General features: G+C 50.5%; 2 protein-coding genes and 1 long non-coding RNA gene across 9 annotated transcripts in view; 1 reads left to right on the top strand and 2 right to left on the bottom strand.

The window, feature by feature from the left end:
• The first annotated feature begins 143 nt into the window (after positions 1 to 143).
• Positions 144 to 3252, top strand: LOC141578713 (uncharacterized). Its single transcript, XR_012509356.1, has 2 exons — positions 144 to 277; positions 1144 to 3252. It is a non-coding gene; the product is annotated as an uncharacterized LOC141578713 (long non-coding RNA).
• LOC123615695 (sialic acid-binding Ig-like lectin 13) lies at positions 2156 to 9419 on the bottom strand. Its single transcript, XM_045513809.2, has 7 exons — positions 8709 to 9419; positions 8230 to 8508; positions 7951 to 7998; positions 4766 to 5023; positions 4423 to 4516; positions 4013 to 4093; positions 2156 to 3228 (listed from the first exon to the last, which is right to left on the bottom strand). Exons 1-6 carry the CDS (start codon positions 9145 to 9147, stop codon positions 4021 to 4023), a joined length of 1191 nt encoding a protein of 396 aa, XP_045369765.1. The 5' UTR covers positions 9148 to 9419; the 3' UTR covers positions 2156 to 3228; positions 4013 to 4020.
• A 138-nt stretch (positions 9420 to 9557) lies between these two features.
• SIGLEC6 (sialic acid binding Ig like lectin 6) overlaps positions 9558 to 17067 on the bottom strand; it is a 39248-nt gene continuing 31738 nt past the window's right edge. For 5 of the 7 annotated variants that reach the window (XM_074370990.1, XM_074370984.1, XM_074370986.1 and 2 more), the window contains 7 exons: positions 16779 to 17057; positions 16532 to 16579; positions 15756 to 16013; positions 15386 to 15670; positions 14506 to 14599; positions 14091 to 14166; positions 9558 to 11818 (listed from right to left, as the gene is read on the bottom strand). In XM_074370990.1, coding sequence (XP_074227091.1) covers positions 11645 to 11818; positions 14091 to 14166; positions 14506 to 14599; positions 15386 to 15670; positions 15756 to 16013; positions 16532 to 16579; positions 16779 to 17057 — 1214 coding nt within the window. In that variant the 3' untranslated portion in view covers positions 9558 to 11644. The remainder of the gene's footprint in view (positions 11819 to 14090; positions 14167 to 14505; positions 14600 to 15385; positions 15671 to 15755; positions 16014 to 16531; positions 16580 to 16778; positions 17058 to 17067) is intronic. The other 2 variants (XM_074370987.1, XM_010951123.3) reach the window with 1 other exon arrangement.

The raw sequence follows: 17067 nt of genomic DNA, 5'->3' as shown, positions 1-17067 counted from the left end.
CCCTCGGCGGGGCGGCGTGGGGGTGGGGGTGGTCCTCGAGATGCAGGGTTCTTTAGGGTCTGTGTGAGCGTCTGGAGCAGAAGGAAAGAAGGGGCTCCGAGGTGACATGAAGGCAGCAGCCGATCATTCACGCACTCATCCACCGAGCAGTGAGCATCTTCCTGTGCGCTGGTGACCTGGAGACAAGAAGGGATACCCGCTCTGCTCCCCTCGCAGCCCCACCACTTCCTCCCCAAACGCACAGCACTGTCAGCTGGGCTTTAGACCTGCATCACTGGTGAGTTTGCCGTGCGTCCTGGCAGTATATTGGGTTTCTTTGGGGTTTTTTTAAAGAGTATGATTTTTTTTTTTTTTTGGAATCTAGTTAAAAAAAAAAAAACTATTTTCAAGTTGAAAAACTTGAAACTCTATATCCACTAAATAACGACTCTTTATTCCTCCCTCCTCCCAGCTAGGGGCAACCACAGTATTTTCTATCTTGAGGCATTTGACCACCTTGGGTATCTCATACAAGTGGAATCCTATAGTGTTTGTCTTTTTTTGTGACTAGGTTATTCAACTTCCATAATGCCCTCCACAAAGTTCATCCATGCAGTAGCATGTGTCAGAAATTCCTTCCGTTTTACAGATGAATAATATTCTATGGTAGGGATATACCACACCTTGTTTACCCACTGAGGGACACTTGGGTTGCTTCCACTTTTTGGCTATTGTGAACAAACAATGCCACTGTGAACACGAGTGTATGAACATGTCCTAGACTCCCTGCTCTCAATTTTTCTTATATTTAAAAAAATTGAATTTTTTTGTTTTTGTTTTTTGGGGGGATAATTAGGTCTATTTATTAAAATTTTTATTTTTCCTTATTTATTTTTAATGGAGGTACTAGGGATTGAACCTAGGACCTTGTGCGTGCTAAGCACATGCTCTGCCACTGAGCTCTACCCCCAATTCTTTTTGACAGGGATCCGGAAATGGAATTGCTGGATCATATGTTAATTCTATTTTTTAATTTTTTGAGGAAGTATTATACTCTAATCATCCCACTCCCCCCCCCTTTTTTTTTTACCTCATCTATTGTCATCATCTTATACTAACTAGACATTCTAATGTCTCACCCTGGACCCCTTTCCTGATTTCTAGACCTTCAGACCCAGCTCTCAAGCTGGCATCCCCAGTTGGATACCAAGTGGCTTCTCAGAATAAGCATCACCCTTCAAAACCCCACTCTCCGAAGTCCTCCACGCTACACAACTCCATCCGTCCCGTTGCTCAGAAGAAACAATTCAGCCCTATTTTTGCTCCTTTTTTCCCCTCACTTACCACATCCATTAGAAAACTCTGTTAGCTTGACCTGCACAATATCTCCAAAATATATCCTCCTTGTCTCCACGACCTCCCTGGTCCATTGCACCATCATCTCCTGCCTGGAGTACCCAGCAGTGCCTTGCCACATCTCTCTCTATCTTTTTTTTTTTTTTTTTTTCGCTGCCCTGGTTCCACGCTGGCTGATTCTCAACATAGTAGCCATTGGGATCCTGCTAAATGAGGGTCTAATCATTCGTCCGTTCTCCTCGAAGTCTCCCCGAATCTTGCACTGACCTGCAGGGGTCTTCCATGGGGTCTACAGCATCTTTCCAGCTTCTCTTGCTCCTTTTGCCTCCCTGTGCTGTCAAATGCCAGCGTCTTGTTGCTTCCATGACACACCAAGTCTGCTTCTGCCTCAGAGGCACTGCCCTCACTGGCCGCCTTTTCCCTCTTCTCGGGACATTTTTCTCTCAGGTAAACAAAGCCTGTTTAGCTCAGCGGTAGAGTGCATGCTTAGCATGCAGGAGGTCATGGGTTTGATCCCCAGTACCTCCATTAAATAAAAATAATAATAAATAAATATATAAGCCTAATTACGTCCCCCCGAAAAACAAAACAAAAAAAAATTTTTTCAAAAAGCCTGTTTCCTCCCTGTCTCCAAGTCTTTGTTCAAACATCACCTCCTCACACTCAGGTACAGAAAACCCACCCCAGTGTGTCACCTGCTCCTTTTCCTTGCGTGATTTTCCTCTAAATATGTGTCAATCTCTGACACGCTCACATTTTCTTATTTCCTTTCAAAATTCTTGTCCCCGTAATGAAAGCACCTTGATGCCAGAGTGCTTCTCATTGCCTTTGTTTTATTGTAGTAAAACAGCCATAAAATAAAACACCATTTAACATTCTTATACAGTACAATTCAGTGGCACTGAATACATTCACAATGTCAGGGGAACCGTCATGACCGTCTATTTCCAGAATGTTTTCATCATCCCAAACAGAGACTCTGTATCAGTTACACAGTAACTCCTCGCCATCCCCTCCCACCCCCCGCCCCGTCTCCTATCTGCAAGAAACGCCACTCTACTTTCTGTTTTGAAGAATTTGCCTTGTAGGTCGCTCATATAAGCAGAACTGTACTGTATTTGTTCTTTTGTGTCTGACTTCTTCTCTTTTCCTTAAGAAAGTAAAGTGAGGATGTATTGTGATAGAACACTCTCAAGGGGAGAGCGGGCAGACTCAAGTGAGTGCTGCCTGGTTTCTCTCACTTAATATGTCATTTTCAAGGGTCGTCTGTGTTGTAGCACGTGTCAGAATTGCACTCACTCCTGTGTAAGGGTGCATGTTATTTTATTGTATGCGTATGCCACATCTGGTTCATCCATTCTTCGGCTGACGGACTCTAGGATTGGTTCCACCACTGCTGTGAATTTTGCTGCTATGAACAATGGTGTGCAAGTATCTGTTTTGGAATCCCTGCTTTCAGTTCCTTTGAGTTTACACCGAGGAGTGGAGGGGCTGGGTCTTACGGTAATTCTGTTGACCTCTTGGAGGATATTCAAAGCGTTTTCCACAAGGCTGCACTGTTTTCCCTTCCCACAAGCAACATGTGAGGGTTCCAATCTGTCCACATCTTCGCCAACACTTGTTATTTTCTGTTTTCTATTTTCTTGGGTTTTTTATACAACAGTCCCAGTGGGCGTGAAGCGGTACGTCGTTATGGGCTTGATTTGCGTTTCTCCAATGACTGAGCTTCTGTTTTGGGTGCTCACTGGCCATCTGTATTACCTTCTTTGTGGAAGTGTCTAGTCAAGTCTTTTGGATGATGGAGACTTTGGGAGTTGTGTTCACTGATGTACCCCTGGTGCCTATGACTGTGCTGGCACATAGTAGGTCTTCCATAATATTTGCTGAATGAGTCTGTGAATAAATAACTAAATATCACTCTTCCACGCAGAACCATACAATGAAATACACACACACACACACACATACACACACAAACTGGATGACACTTAAGACTGAGCCTGAAGGATGATCAGGACTTGCAGAGGCAGGGCTAGGGAGGGAAGGGCATTTCAGGAGAAGGAACTACACAGGCAAAGTCTCAGAGTCACAGAGGTCTGACCAGGCTGGGTGCAGAGATGTTGGGAGACGCAGGAGGAGGAAGGGATCTGGGTGGAGAGCCCAGCAGGAGCGGAGCCACCAGGGCTGCAAATCCAGCCTGTGGCGTGTGTTCCTCGGTCTCTGGCCATGGAGGGAAAACAGTACTGTTCCTGCTGAGCAGGAAGTGGACACTGATGGGCTCTGCAAACACAGCCTGCAGGCCTGTGTTTCCGAGAGAGATGGAGGCAGGAGGTAGGTGAGCTCAGAGACCCAAGATGAGGCTTCTGGAATGCCCAGGGTCAGGACAGGGAGGAGACAGACATCAAGATGAGCTGCGCTTTGGGGGAAGAACGGATAACACTTAGCGATTTGTTGGATCTGGGAGAAGGGAGGGAGGTCAAAGTGGAGAACCACCTGCCCTTCTGGCCTTAGAGATGGGGATGCCTTGTCATCAGCATGACAGGGAACCTACCAGAAAGTGGGTTTGGGGAGGAAGATGGCAGCTCAACTCTGGCCATGCTAAGCAGAGCAATCCCGGGGCCACCCTGGGGGGGGGGTGCAGTGAAATGCTGAGTGGTGACACACCCGCATCACTCACCTGGGGGGTTAACCTGGGATGCCGTTTGCATCTGACATGCCCCCTGCGGGCCTGGCTGCCTTCCTCCAGGGAGACCTCACTCTGAGAGAAGAGATCAGGCTTTTTCAGTCTGGTCAGACCCGGAGTAGCGGGCAGCAGTCTCACCCTGCCCCCATTCCTATTCAGGGGCTGGAGGGGTGATGGAGGTGGGAGAGGGCAGGTCTGGCCCCACAGACCCTCTTGAACACAGCAGGTACCTCCCGGCCCGGTCACTAGGCGGCCGGCCGAGCAGGTCGAGCAGGTGCCCACGTGGAGTCCTCAGCGCCCCCCACGCCCACCCAACCCCTTTCCGGTCAGCCTCCTGCCTGCCCGGCTCCCGCCCCTCCTGCGCCCCGCCCTCTCCGCGCCTCCCCTTCTCGTGTGGTGCTCACTGGAGGGCGATGAGGCAGAGGAAGAGGAACAGAATCTTGACAACCGCCTCCCAGATGGCCACCACGATCACCTCTACCATGCGCCCCGCTGGCCCTGCGGGAAAGTGGCACGAGGATGGATTCACTTGCCGAATCCCAATCCTGTGTCCCTCCGCTCCCAGGAGGACTCCGGACATCGGCCTTCCAGGCCTTCCTGATTCACCAGATGCCGGACCACTCGTGCCTGGGCCTCACCCCACCCCACAACCTGCCTGTCCAGCAGTTGGACTCTGCACCAGTCAGGGACTGGTGGGCTAGGGCGTTGGTGGGGTTGCAGCTCACTGTGTAGCCCCTGGACACTCACTCTGCAGGAAGAGGCTCAGAGAGATGTGCTGGGAGCCCAGATGGTTCTGAGCTCGGCAGGAGAAGTCCCCTTCATCTCCCATGAGTACCTGCGGCAGCTCCAGCACCCCCGGGTTGGTGGGCTGTGAGGGGCTCAGGGTCAGGCTCCCCGGGGCCCAGCTTAGCTTGGCAGGAGGGTTGCTGTCAGCGACACAGACCAAGAGCAGGGACTGGCCCTCCAGGACTGAAAGCGATGAGCCATTCTCCAGGGCTCTGGATACTGGCGAAAAAGAGACAGAGGGTCAGAGTGACAAAGAGATTGAGAGAAAGAAGGATATAGTTGGAGAACAGCTGAGAGGGACAGGCTCACCGGCACTGAATGAGAGCGCCACACTCTGGAGGAGTGAGCATGAGCCCAGAGCACGGCTCAGGCCCCATCCTTGTCTGCGCTCAATGATGCAGATCCATCTCTGCACTGATGGACTCTGTCTGGCTGGATCTAGGCCCCAGGAAGCACCGAGGGGGGTCTTGGGCTTCACAGAACACCCCTGCACATTGTCAGCCCTGCCCTGAATTCCATGTCCCCTTCGTTCAGAACCCGGATTGTCCCTGAAAAATTTTGTCCCTTATTCATGTTTTCACTTAACACTAGTTTACTGATTTCACCAGGCGTCTCCGAGGTGACTGACTCTTAGAAATTCACAGTCTGGTGGGGAGCGGGGGACCCAGGAACAGGAGTTCACAACACCACATGACACATAGCGTGATGGCAGTGACTTTGGCTTGCAGGAGCCCTGGGCATGCCAATGTAAATGCTACTGGCAGGTCTAGGAGGGCTTCCTGGAGGCGGTGGCATCTGAAGTTGAGTGTGAAGGGCAAGCAGGGCTGGCAAGATGATGATGAGGGGGTGGAAGGGCATTGCAGGAAGGAGGAACAGAGAGTACAAAGATGACCAAGGCCTGCCCATGTCCAGGAAAAAGTGAATAGACCTGCAGGGCTGGAGGGAAGGGGGTGGGGGGGTGGGGAGCCTCAGAGATGAGACCACAGGAGGAAAAGCAGCATCTGTTTTTTTAAACTCAAAGTGGGAAAAGCAGAAGCCAGAAGAGAAGACATCAGTAAATGTGGCTACAGATATAAAGAGATCCCTGTGGGAGGGTATAGCTCAAGGGGTAGAGCTCATACTCAGCATACATGAGGTCCTGGGTTCAATCCCCAGTACCTCCTCTAAAAATACATAAATAAATCTAATTACCCACCCCCAAAAAAGAGATCCCTAAGAAGTATTGTTCGAATCACTAACCAACAACAAAAAAGTAGTGCCCTACTGAGCAAAGTTGTTGAAAATCGTATTAGAGAAAAATGGCCAATTCCTCTTACTGGAAAAAAAAGTTTTAAGAATGCATAATAAAAAGTCAAGTCACTCAGTAGAAACCTGAACAAAGAAGATGTACAGACAGTTTGCAGAATAAAAAAACAAAAACAAAAAAAAAATGACTTTTCAACATACAAAATCATGTGCATCATCACCCACAACAAGAGAAATGCTACTTAAAACTACATGGATATTCCATTTTTTTCACCGGATATTGTCAAAGCTCTAAAGGTTTTGCCCCCACTCTGCTTTGGAGAGGCTAGGAGAAACACCTACACTTTTACCCATCTCTGGTGGGGTGGAAACTTGTCAACCTCAATGGAAAAGAGTTTGGCCAGATGTCTTATAAACAGAGCATGTGGAGAAAAGGGAACCTTCGTGCACTGTTGGTGGGCATGTAAATTGGTGCAGCCACTTTAAAAAAAAACTTTGAGGAGGTTCCTCAAAACAATAAAAATAGAACTACCATATGATCTAGCAATTCCATTTCTGGGTATTTATCTGAAGAAAATGGAAACATTAACTCAAAAAGAAATCTACATCCCCATGTTAGTTGCAACATTATTTACAACAGCCGAGACACCGAAACAACCTAAGCGTGCATCAACGGACGAATGAATAAAGGAAATGCCGTGTATATACAATGCGATATTACTCAGCCATAGGAAAAGAATGAAATCTAGCCATTTATGGCAACGTGGATGGATGCTGAGGGCATAATGCTTAGTCAAGTAAGTCAGACAATCTCACTTACAGGTGGAATCTCAAGAAACCAAAAAACAAAAAAACTCATGGATACAGAGAATATGGTGGTTACCAGAGGTCAGGGTGGGTGAAATGGGTGAAGCAGGTCAAAAAGTACCAACTTCCAGTTATAAAATAAATAAGTCACAGGGATGAAATGTACAACATGGTGACTATAGTTAGTGATACTGCATTACGTATTTGAAAGTTGCTAAGAGGGTAGATCTTAAAAGTTCTCATCATAAGAAAAAATTTTGGAATTATGTGTGGTGACAGGTGTTAACTAGACATTATGGTGATCATATCACAATGAATATAAATATCAAATTATTATATCATACACCTGAAACTAATATAATGTTATAGATCGATTATATTTCAATTAAAAAAATAGAAAAAACACATAACCCAACTATTTAACTTTTAGGAACTTATCCCAAAGTCACACACACACACGAGAAAGTTACAAGATTATTCATGCAGCGTTTCGGTCAGTAGAATAAAATGGATGCCAGGATTTTCCACTGACAGAAGATGTATACAAAACCATGCAATGGAACACTCTACAGTCACAGAGAAAAACAAGGATGCCTGTACTACTGGTATCAGAGGCTGCCTGAGCCCTTCAGGTGGGCAGACCAAGGCTCCGAGTAGCGTATGGACACTGGTTACTTCCTGCCAGGGGACTGGGCATCTGAGGACAGACTCCGCTGAGCATTTGGAATTTTTGGCCATGTGAATATATTACCTGTTCAAAGGTACTTAGGTAAACAATTGTTAGGGAAATAAGAAGAGGTGGCAGGAGGAGCCATCAGGACACGGATGATAAGAGGCCTCGAAGGTGGGCTCTGTGGTATAAATTTTGCCTTGTTCTTGGGTAGCTGAGGAGGGAGTGGACCAGTGCCAGGGGAGTGAGGGGCTGCTGGGGCAGCTGGGCACAGAGGCCATGGGGGCTGAGGAGGGGGAGGGACCACTGGGCTCACCCACAAGGGGGCCTCTGGTCACCGGTCCAGGATGAGGCAGGGAGCTAGCCCAGCCCTGAGATGGAAGAGGTCCTGCTCCCTACAGCTCCTGAGGGGGCTCCTTCCTACCTGTGCTGTTTCCTTGGAAGACAGTCACAGTCAAGTTCTGTGGCGGGTCTGGGACAGAAAGTCACGGCGGATCCGCATCAATGGTGAGGCCTTGGTAGACATGGGCCCTGTGTCCCCAGGAGCTGCATAAATGGGGAAAGGGTGGGGGCCGGCATCCTCCTGACCCTCTCTCAGCTTGGTTTCTGGGACCCAGCACCCAACATCCGAGGCCCTGACACCCCCTTCCCTGTTGCCCTCAGAACCCCGCCAGGGACCCACGTGTCCTGGCCTGGCTCTCACAGGACACATTGAGGTGGATGGTCCTCGTCGTGGTCACTTCAGCTCCAGGCAAGGTCACCTGACAGGTGAGGTTGGTGCCATGGTCCTGGGGCCATGGGGTGAGGGTGAGCACTGAGAAGCGGGCTGTCATGGGGACCTGAGGAGAGATGGTGGCCCCCTTCCAGGAGAGGATGGGGGGTGTGCCCCGCTCACAGGCCCAGGGCACAGAGCAGGTCAGGTTTCCGGTGCGGCCGGCCTCCAGGGTCTCTGGGATGAGGATGTCAGGTGTGTGGGTCAGGGCTGGTGAGGAGATGGGGAGATGCGGGGACACGTGTATCAGGAGGTGCAGCCCCAAGAGCCTCAGGCTTGGGTCCAGCTCCTTCCTCTGAGCCCCCAACCTGCTTTACCCCGCCCCCTCCCAGGAGGGGCTCCCATCCCAGCCCTGTCCTAGGACCCCCAAGTCCTTCCCCTGTGGCCTTCTCCTGGACCCCACTCCTTACCCGTCACATACAAGGAGAGCCGGTTAGATATGTAATTATATTTCGTATTTCCTCTTTCCACACGAAAAAAGTATGAACCGTTGTCCCTCCTCCTGGCATCTCTGATGTCCAGGGAGCAGTTGTAGGCCCGGGGGTCCCCGAGGAGGTGGAATCGGCCCCGGGTCTCCTCCTGCACTTTCTGATCTGGGTTGTTGGTGGCCACGGGAGCATCCTGCAGCGTCACCGCCCCTTCCTGAAACCAGTAGCCGAGAGCAGAGGTAAAGATGGTCCAGATCTGCCAGGGGTAGGAGAAGGAGCAGGGCACGTGGACACACAGGCCCTCCTGCACCGCCACCAGCTCCTGCACGCGCAGCGTGTAATCCTTCCCGGGCTCCGTCTGGCCCTCAGCGGCCCCGCTTATCCACCAGAGCAGGGCCAGCAGCGGCAGCAGCAAAAGCATGTCTGGGGTTGGCGATGCCAGGCTCCCCGGGGAAAGTCTCTTTCTCAAGGTTCGTTTCTCAAGAACTGGAAGTAGAAGTTGCAAGATTTCGAGGCGGCCGCCAACAGGAAGATGAGGGTGAGGTCAGAACACTGACCCTCCTCAGAGGAGGAACTTCACCCCCAGAGACTGCTGGGGCCAGGAGAGCCCTTAGAGATCAACCACCCACCACCGCACACGCACTCTCGGGGGCCCTGGGCCAGGGACGGTGGGAGACACCCCACCTCCTGCCTCCCTGTCAGTGCCTTCCTCCTTGGAGGCCATTTTCTGCAAAGTGACAAAGGGTCCCTAATGGCCAGACCCCTCGAGCCACAGGTGTAGATGTTTGTAGAGGTCGATCCAGCCAGGGTGGGACGTAGGGACACGGGAGGTAGGAGGTGAGGAGGTTTACTGCCCCCCTCCCTCAGTGTCCACGTGGCGGGCATCCCCTCTGCTCCCGGGGTCACACACCAGCCCTGGACGCTGCTCGCTGAGTCACCGCCCCGTGGGGAGACAGTAGGCATCCCCGCACCTGGAGCTCCAGGTGACGAGGAGCTGTAATTCTGTGAGTATTTGTGTTTTGTGTGTTTTGAGATTCCATCTGTGGGTGCGACCATATTTAGAATTCTATATGTGGGGAGGAGAGTGAATTAAAACCTTTGATCTTCATGAAGTGCTCATTCTGAAGGATGCCATTTTCCACACTTAGTGCTTGCACGGTGAAATCTTTTACCATCTTGTCATTCGAACCTTTCTGTTTCAGCTCTGTTTCTTGTAAATACAGGGAAGCAGGCTTTCATTCATGTATTATGTCCTTCATTTCTTCCAAGCACGAAAGGATGAGACTGGCTCTCTTCTGAGAGGAGAGAGAGAGGGGGGAACTTGACAAATGAAGACACTCCCCTCACTGGCCTGCAGGGAGCAGGCAAGGCATTGCTCATGCAGACCTCTGGCCACGGGGTTTTGGTGCTCAGCACATGTGGGATGAAGACCGCCAGGCTGGGCATGATCACCACTGGGAACCAGCAGGATCTTTTGGGAATGAGTCTTGCTCCTGGATATGGAGAAAAGGTTTTGGCTGTGCAGCTGGTGCGTGCAGAGGAAGTGGTGGGGATCCTGGGAGAGTGGGACAGGCACTGGAGGGGGGCTCTCCTTAAACGGATTGACTGTCAGTTTTCAAAATGTGTTAGGACATTCTTGTTATTTGCTTTTCTATGTTTATTTTAGAATCAGCTTGTCAAGCTCTACCAAAGCACTCACTGAGAATTTGCGGTTGCAATGAATTTGGCCATCAGTTTGGGGAAACTGGTCCCCTGACAATCCTGACTCTTCCAATCCATGAACATGGTCTACATCTCCACTTAGTCAGGGCCTCTTTCATTTCTTTAAGCAGTATTTTACTATTTTCAAAGTACAGGACTTGCCTGTATTTTAATTTCACATTTCGTGTTACTGTAGCCTGCATCTTTAAAAAATACTCAATTTCTGATTGTCCTTGGCCAATATGTAGAATTGCAAAGGAATTTCAGAATTTGAACAAGTATCTTAACACCTGGCTAAACTCTCTCCTTGGTTTCAGAAGCTTCTTCGTGGATCACTTTAGATTTTCTACGCGCACAATTTTGTTGTCTGTGAATGAAGACCATTTTACTTCTTACTTCATGCATGAGATAGTTCTTATTTCTATTTCTCGCACCTATTGCACTGGGGAGAACCTACAATACACCGTGTGACAGAAGAGGTGAGAGCAGCCGTCCTCGCCTTGTTTCCGGTCTTAACGGGAAGAGCTCTGTGGTCTCTGGCACTGGGCCCTCCGTGCCTTAGGAGAAGTGGTTAGCAAAAACTTTCTGTTAAAACAGGCAGCCAAAATCCTGGCACAAGTCTGTGTTCAGAGTCCACGAAAAGCGACTTTTGTTGGCTGTCTTCTGTGTATCTTTCATTCTTCCACGACAATCTGGTTAGACACGGATGGTTGACCTGCTCTGCAGAACAGTAACGTGAGCCACAGAGAGCCAAAGGGACTCCCTCAGTAAGTGGCATGGACGGACTTGAACTTTGGCCTTTGGTCCCAAGTCCTGTGGTCTTCCACATATACTAGGGCACTCATACCATTGCCAAGAAAGTCATTCACTTTACAATAGTTGGAGGTGGAGTGTGATGGGCTGAAAACAATCATAAAATTAATCAGTTGAAGTTCTAATCCCGGGTACTCCAGAATGTGACTGTATTTGGGGATAGAGTCCTACAAGTTCAGTTAACATGAGGTCATCAGGGTGGGCTCTAATCCAATACATCTGGTGTCCTTATAAGAAGAATAAATTAGGACACACATGCACACACACAGAGAAGGAAGACCGTGTGAGGACACAGCGGGAAGACGGCCATCTACAAGCCAAGGAGCGGGGCCTCAGAAGGAACCAACCCCGCTGACTCCTTGCTCTCAGACTTCCAGCCTCCAGAACTGTGAGACTGTGATTCCTCACTTGTGTGTCCTGATCTCTGAGTATTCAGTGTCCATGCCTTCCCGTCCCTGAGGCTTCAGCTTGTGAAATCTGAGGAAGGCGTAGTGCAGCTGGCATTCGTCTTGTGAGATGGGGCCAGCCCCAGCAGGGGCTGGGGAGTCTGCAGGGGTGTCTGTCCCGAACTGATACTCCTGAGTGGAACAGAGAGAAGGGACTCAGAGCTGGGCAACAGGGTCTGGGAGAAAGCAGCCGAAGACCAGAATGGGACTGGGACTGATGCGTGTTTATCATTCATTTACTCATTCAGTTATTCAAAAATAGTTGATAATTCAGATCGATCAGCCCTTGGTGAGTGTTCGTACTAATTACATTATAGTCTTCTTAAAAAATGCTTGGAGAGGGTACTATTATCCTATTTGTTTTACAAATAGTAAAACTAAGGCTGGGGGAGGGTATAGCTCAGTGGTAGGGCACGTGCCTAGCAAGCACGAGGTCCTGGGTTCAATCCCCAGTACTGCCATTAAAAGAAAAAAACCCCGAAGCTAATTACCTCCTCACAAAAAAAAGTATACAGTGCTGTGTGTCAATTATATCTCAAACTGGAAGGAAGAAAATGATTTAAAAAAAAAAAACTAAGGCTAAGACAGATTATAAGCACTGCCCTGAAGACACACATCTTTATGTGCACCACTGAGCCAGGACCCAAAACCAGTTCTTTCTAACTGTGGTGCCGTCCTTTGCTCAGGCTGTGTGAGGACTAGGAACTGTGTGCGGTCCCTGCTATTATGTAACTTAGCGTTTTCTAGGAGAAGCAGTTACTAAACAAATAAAAAGCAGATACTTTTCAAGTGCTAGATTTGTGATAGGAGATATTTTGAAACAGAAATCCAGGGCGAGGGTAGTCAGGTACTAGAAGACAGACACAGATCAGATCTTGCAGTAAAGATGGTAACGGACCCCTCGCCCCTATCCTGCCACACCCTCAGGCTGTAGAAGCGTGAGACAGAACCCCTCCAACAGGAGCTTAGGCAGGCAAAGACAACCTGTTCTCAGATTAGACTGCTGCCCAGCACAAAGAAGATAGGGAGAAGGCTGCCCATCTTAAGGAAGAGTAAGACGAAAATAAACAATAAATCAATGATGTCAATCTGCTACAGCCAAAACATGGAAAAGAAAGAAAAGGGTCTGTTGGTAACCAGGACTAAAGTCTCTGTATATGGATGAACCTCACCAATCAAAAGAGAGAGATAGTGGGGGTGGGAAGGGATAAATTGGGAGTTTGAGATTTGCAACTATTAACCACTATCTATAAAACAGATAAACAACAAGTTTCTTCTGTACAGCACAGGGAACTACATTCAATATCTTGTAGTAACCTATAATGAAAAAGAATGTGAAAACGAATATATGGATGTGTATGTATGACTCAACTGTTACACCAGAAATTGACACAACGTTGTAAACTGACTATACTTCAATTAAAGAGAGAAATTTTATTAGAAAATGAGATCCAGCAATGTGGTTCTTCAATGATTTATTCCAGAAATATTTATTGAGTACCAACCGTGAATTAGGAGCTAGGCATTCCTCTAGACACTAGATTACAGCAGGGAATAAAACAGTAACAGCAACAAGCCACTGTCCCGGGGACCTCCTTGCTGGAGGAGGGGGTGATTCTGACTGGCAGTGAGGAGGACTGCCCTTAGCATATGCCAGGGACTGCTTTAAGCATGCCTCCTAACGGCTCATACCTAGCCTGTGATACAGGTCCTACTAATATTCCCATGTCACAGAAAATAAACAGAGGTCAGAGACAGCACATCATTTGCCCAAGGGCACACAGCTTATAAGTAGGGAAAGACACGATTTGAATGCAAGCAATCTTTTTTTAAAAAAATGTTTTGGAGGGGAGGTAAATAGGTTCTTATTTATTTATTTATTTATTTATTGGAGGGACTGGGGATTGAACCCAGGACCTCGTGCATGCTAAGCACACACTCTACCACTGATCTCCACCCTCCCCGCAAAATGGGTGCATTTTATTATATGCAAAGTATGCCTCGATAAGCAGGGCGGTAGACTTGAAAATGCAAAATGGGAATTGTGACTTTGGGGTGCCTCAGGCTCTCTACCCTACATCCTTGTACTCAGGGGGTCTGACACAGACTAGGTTGGGGCCACTACACTTCCTCAGTAATCAACGCCCAACGAAAAGGCCAATATTCCTAGAAGAATACGATGATCTGACATATGAAGCATAAACACGCCCAGTGAACCAACTGGACTCCACACATGTTCCGTCAGAAGCAGAAGTATCAGAGCAGCTGAATCAACCACTTACAGTAAGCACAGGTGGAATCCCAGGGAGGGCTGCGCGCTCACAGGGAAATGCCCAAGGGCCCGTACCGAGCACAGTACCCGAAAGGGATGACGCTGAATAGGAGGCCATGTCCCATCACTCACCCGGGAGCCGGAGCCCACGACTTGGCTCCTATCATCCATGCTTTGCACTGGCTGGGTCTCCCTGCGGGTCTTCACTCTAAGGGAAGAGCCCCGGGCCTTTCAGCCTGGTTATTTGGGGGTACGGGGTAGGCAGACCATCCCCTACTGCCTATGAAGAGCATGGAATGAGGGAGGTGGAGGTGGGTCCAGTCTCCAGGTGCTTCCCCCAAACCAAGAGCTGGACCAGGGGCTGGGAAGAGACCTTGTGTGTGGTCCAATTGGCTATGGGCTGATCACACCATCACTCAACTTCCTTCCGTGGCTCAGGGTTATCCAGCCAGGCCAGGGTCCTCCGGCTCAGGTTTTCTGAGATTCCATGACCTTATGCCCTTCCCACCGCCCAGGCTTCTCCCTCCCTCCTGAGGCCTACACTCACCTGAAGACGAGGCAAAGGCTGAGAGAAAGCAGGACCATGAAGCCAGCTCCCCCGACAGCTCCCAGGACCCAGCCGGCCCTGGGCTGTGATTGGCCTGTAGATAATTAGAGTTTTGTGTAAACTCCAACCCCAGTACATGGCATCCGCCCAGCAGGCCATTCCCTCTCTCTCTCCCTTTCTCTCTCTCTGTGTGTGTGTGTGTTCCTTTACTGTACCCACTTTACATTCAGGACTCAGACACTCAACATGACATCGTCCTGTGGACCCTGGACCAAGCCCTCTTCCTGGGCTCAGGACTGAGAACCTTTTCCCCCAGCCACTCGGGTTGGGGCCTTGGGGGTGCTTCTCCTCCAAGGAGCTCCATCTCTCTGGGGCTGTTATGGGTTCCCCGTCCCCAAATTCATATGCTGAAGTCCCCTCACCCCCCAGTAACTCAGAATGTGCTCCTATTTGGAGATAGAGTCTTTACAGAGGTGATCAAAGTGAAAAATGAGATCGTTAGGGTGGACTGTAATCCAATATGACTGATATCCTCATAAAAAGGGGAAATTTGGACACAGACAGGCATGCAGAAAACATAATGCCACATAAACATGAAGGCAGAGATTGGGGTGATGCTCCCAGAAGACAAGGACTCCCAAAGATGGCCAGGAAACCCCCAGAAGCAAGGGGAGAAGGCTGGAACATTCTCACAGCCTCAGAAGGAATCAACCCTAGCCATACCTTGGTCACAAGCTTTCAGGCCCCAGAGCTGGGAGACAATAAATCTCCATTGTTTAAGCCCTCAGTCTGAGGTACTTCATTATGACAGCCCTAGCAAACTAATGCAGGAGCCCAGGCTCCTCTTCCCCCAGGCATCACCCCTCAGGAACCCCCTGACCTGGCAGCAGCAGGACCCTGGCGCTCTGGGCCCCGTGGACATTCAGGGCTTCGCAGCTGAGGCTGAGGCCAGAGCTGAGCCCCTCACTGAGGCTCAGGGAGCTGTTGGCCCAGGGCCCAGCCGAGCTGGAGGTGACCATGTAGGAGGCGTTGCTGAGGGTCCCCTCCAGCAGCCCCTCCCCCAGCCGCCAGCGCAGGGAGGGGGCCGGCTGGGCTCGGGAGGAGCAGCTGCAGTGCAGACCCCCGTCCTCCCAGGAGCAGGAGGGTCCCAGCAGCTGCGGGGGGTCTGTGGGGAGGGGGGAGAAAGGTCAGCGGTCCCTCTTCCCTCCCCTGGACCCAGGTGTCCTGCCCCCAGTGGTCCCCACACTCACAGACCACAGAGAGGCTCAGAGAGAGATACTGGGAGCCCAGCGGGTTCTGAGCTCGGCAGGTGAATTCTCCTTCTTCTGCTGTCCCTACACCAGGCAGCTCCAGGATCGCCGTGCTGGAGATGGCGGTGGCGTTCAGGGCTGGGGACCCCCGGAACCAGGTCAGCTGCGCAGGGGGGTTGCTGTCAGCAACACAGAGTAGCTGCAGAGCCTGGCCCTCCAGGATGGGAAGGGATGAGGCGTTTTGCAGAGTCTCGAGGGCTTTGGGGTAGAGAGGGAGAGAGAAAGAGATGGGGTGGGCAAAGCTGGCATCTCTCTCCTCCTATGTGTCCACTCTAGCCCTGGGGAGAGGACAGGCAGAGTCCGGGCCCCAACCTTCAGAAGAGGCCCAGACGGTTTCCCTGGAGCTCCCCAGACTGCCCAGCATATGGAGGGTGGAGGGCCCAGGACAGGGATACAGTAAGCAAATGTAGCTATGGGCCAAAGAAGAGCCTAAGGAAGCGGGAGGAGGTAAAACGGCAAAGAGAAGGACAAAGCAAGAGGGGTGTGATGGCTTCCTTCGGATTTGGCCAAAGAAAGCTGTGGGTGAGCAGATTAACTTCAGGGAGCTGAGCTTTGAGGGGACTCCTGTGCTCTCCCTGCATCTGAGCTGAACAGCTGGCTCCCTGTATATATCCCACTGAATCCTCAGCCTTTTGGAGCTCTGAGATCCAACCAGGGTCTGTCCTGGCAGAGACCTGGGTTCCATCCAGCTCTGGAGACAAAAGGTTTTTTCCTACCTGGTCTGTTTCCTTGGAAGATGCTGATGGCCACGTTCTGTGGAGCATCTGGGACAGAAGGATATGACAGCATCAGTATCCATGGTGAGGGAAGGGTGGGCACTGGGACTTCCCCCAGGAGCCATGGAAACACGTATTGGGGGGGGGGTCCCTTCCTGTTTAGCTACTGAGACCCCAATGTCAAGCCCTGCCCAGCTCTGCCTTGGCCCCCACCTTCAGGACCTGGGCATCCTCACCCCTCACTCACAGGTGACGTTGAGCTGGATCGTCCTTTCCACGATCACCCCAGTTGTGGGGAACATCACCTGACAGGTGACAGTTGTGCTGTGGTCCTGGGGCCATGGGGTGAGGGTGAGCACTGAGGAGAGGAGGGTCTTGGGGCCCAGGGAGGTGAGGGCAGCTGATGTCCAGGAGAAGATGGGGGGTGTGCCCTGCTCACAGACCCAGGGCACCGAGCAGGTCAGGTTCCTGGGGCAGCCAGACTCCAGGGTCTCCGGGATGGGGATGTGGGGTTTGTGGATCAGGGCTGGTGAGGA

The sequence above is a fragment of the Camelus bactrianus genome, chromosome 9, assembly GCF_048773025.1.
Source record: "Camelus bactrianus isolate YW-2024 breed Bactrian camel chromosome 9, ASM4877302v1, whole genome shotgun sequence".
NCBI lineage: Eukaryota > Metazoa > Chordata > Mammalia > Artiodactyla > Camelidae > Camelus > Camelus bactrianus.
The sequence above is the reverse complement of the archived record's forward strand: the minus strand, read 5'-3'. Positions and strand labels throughout refer to the sequence as shown.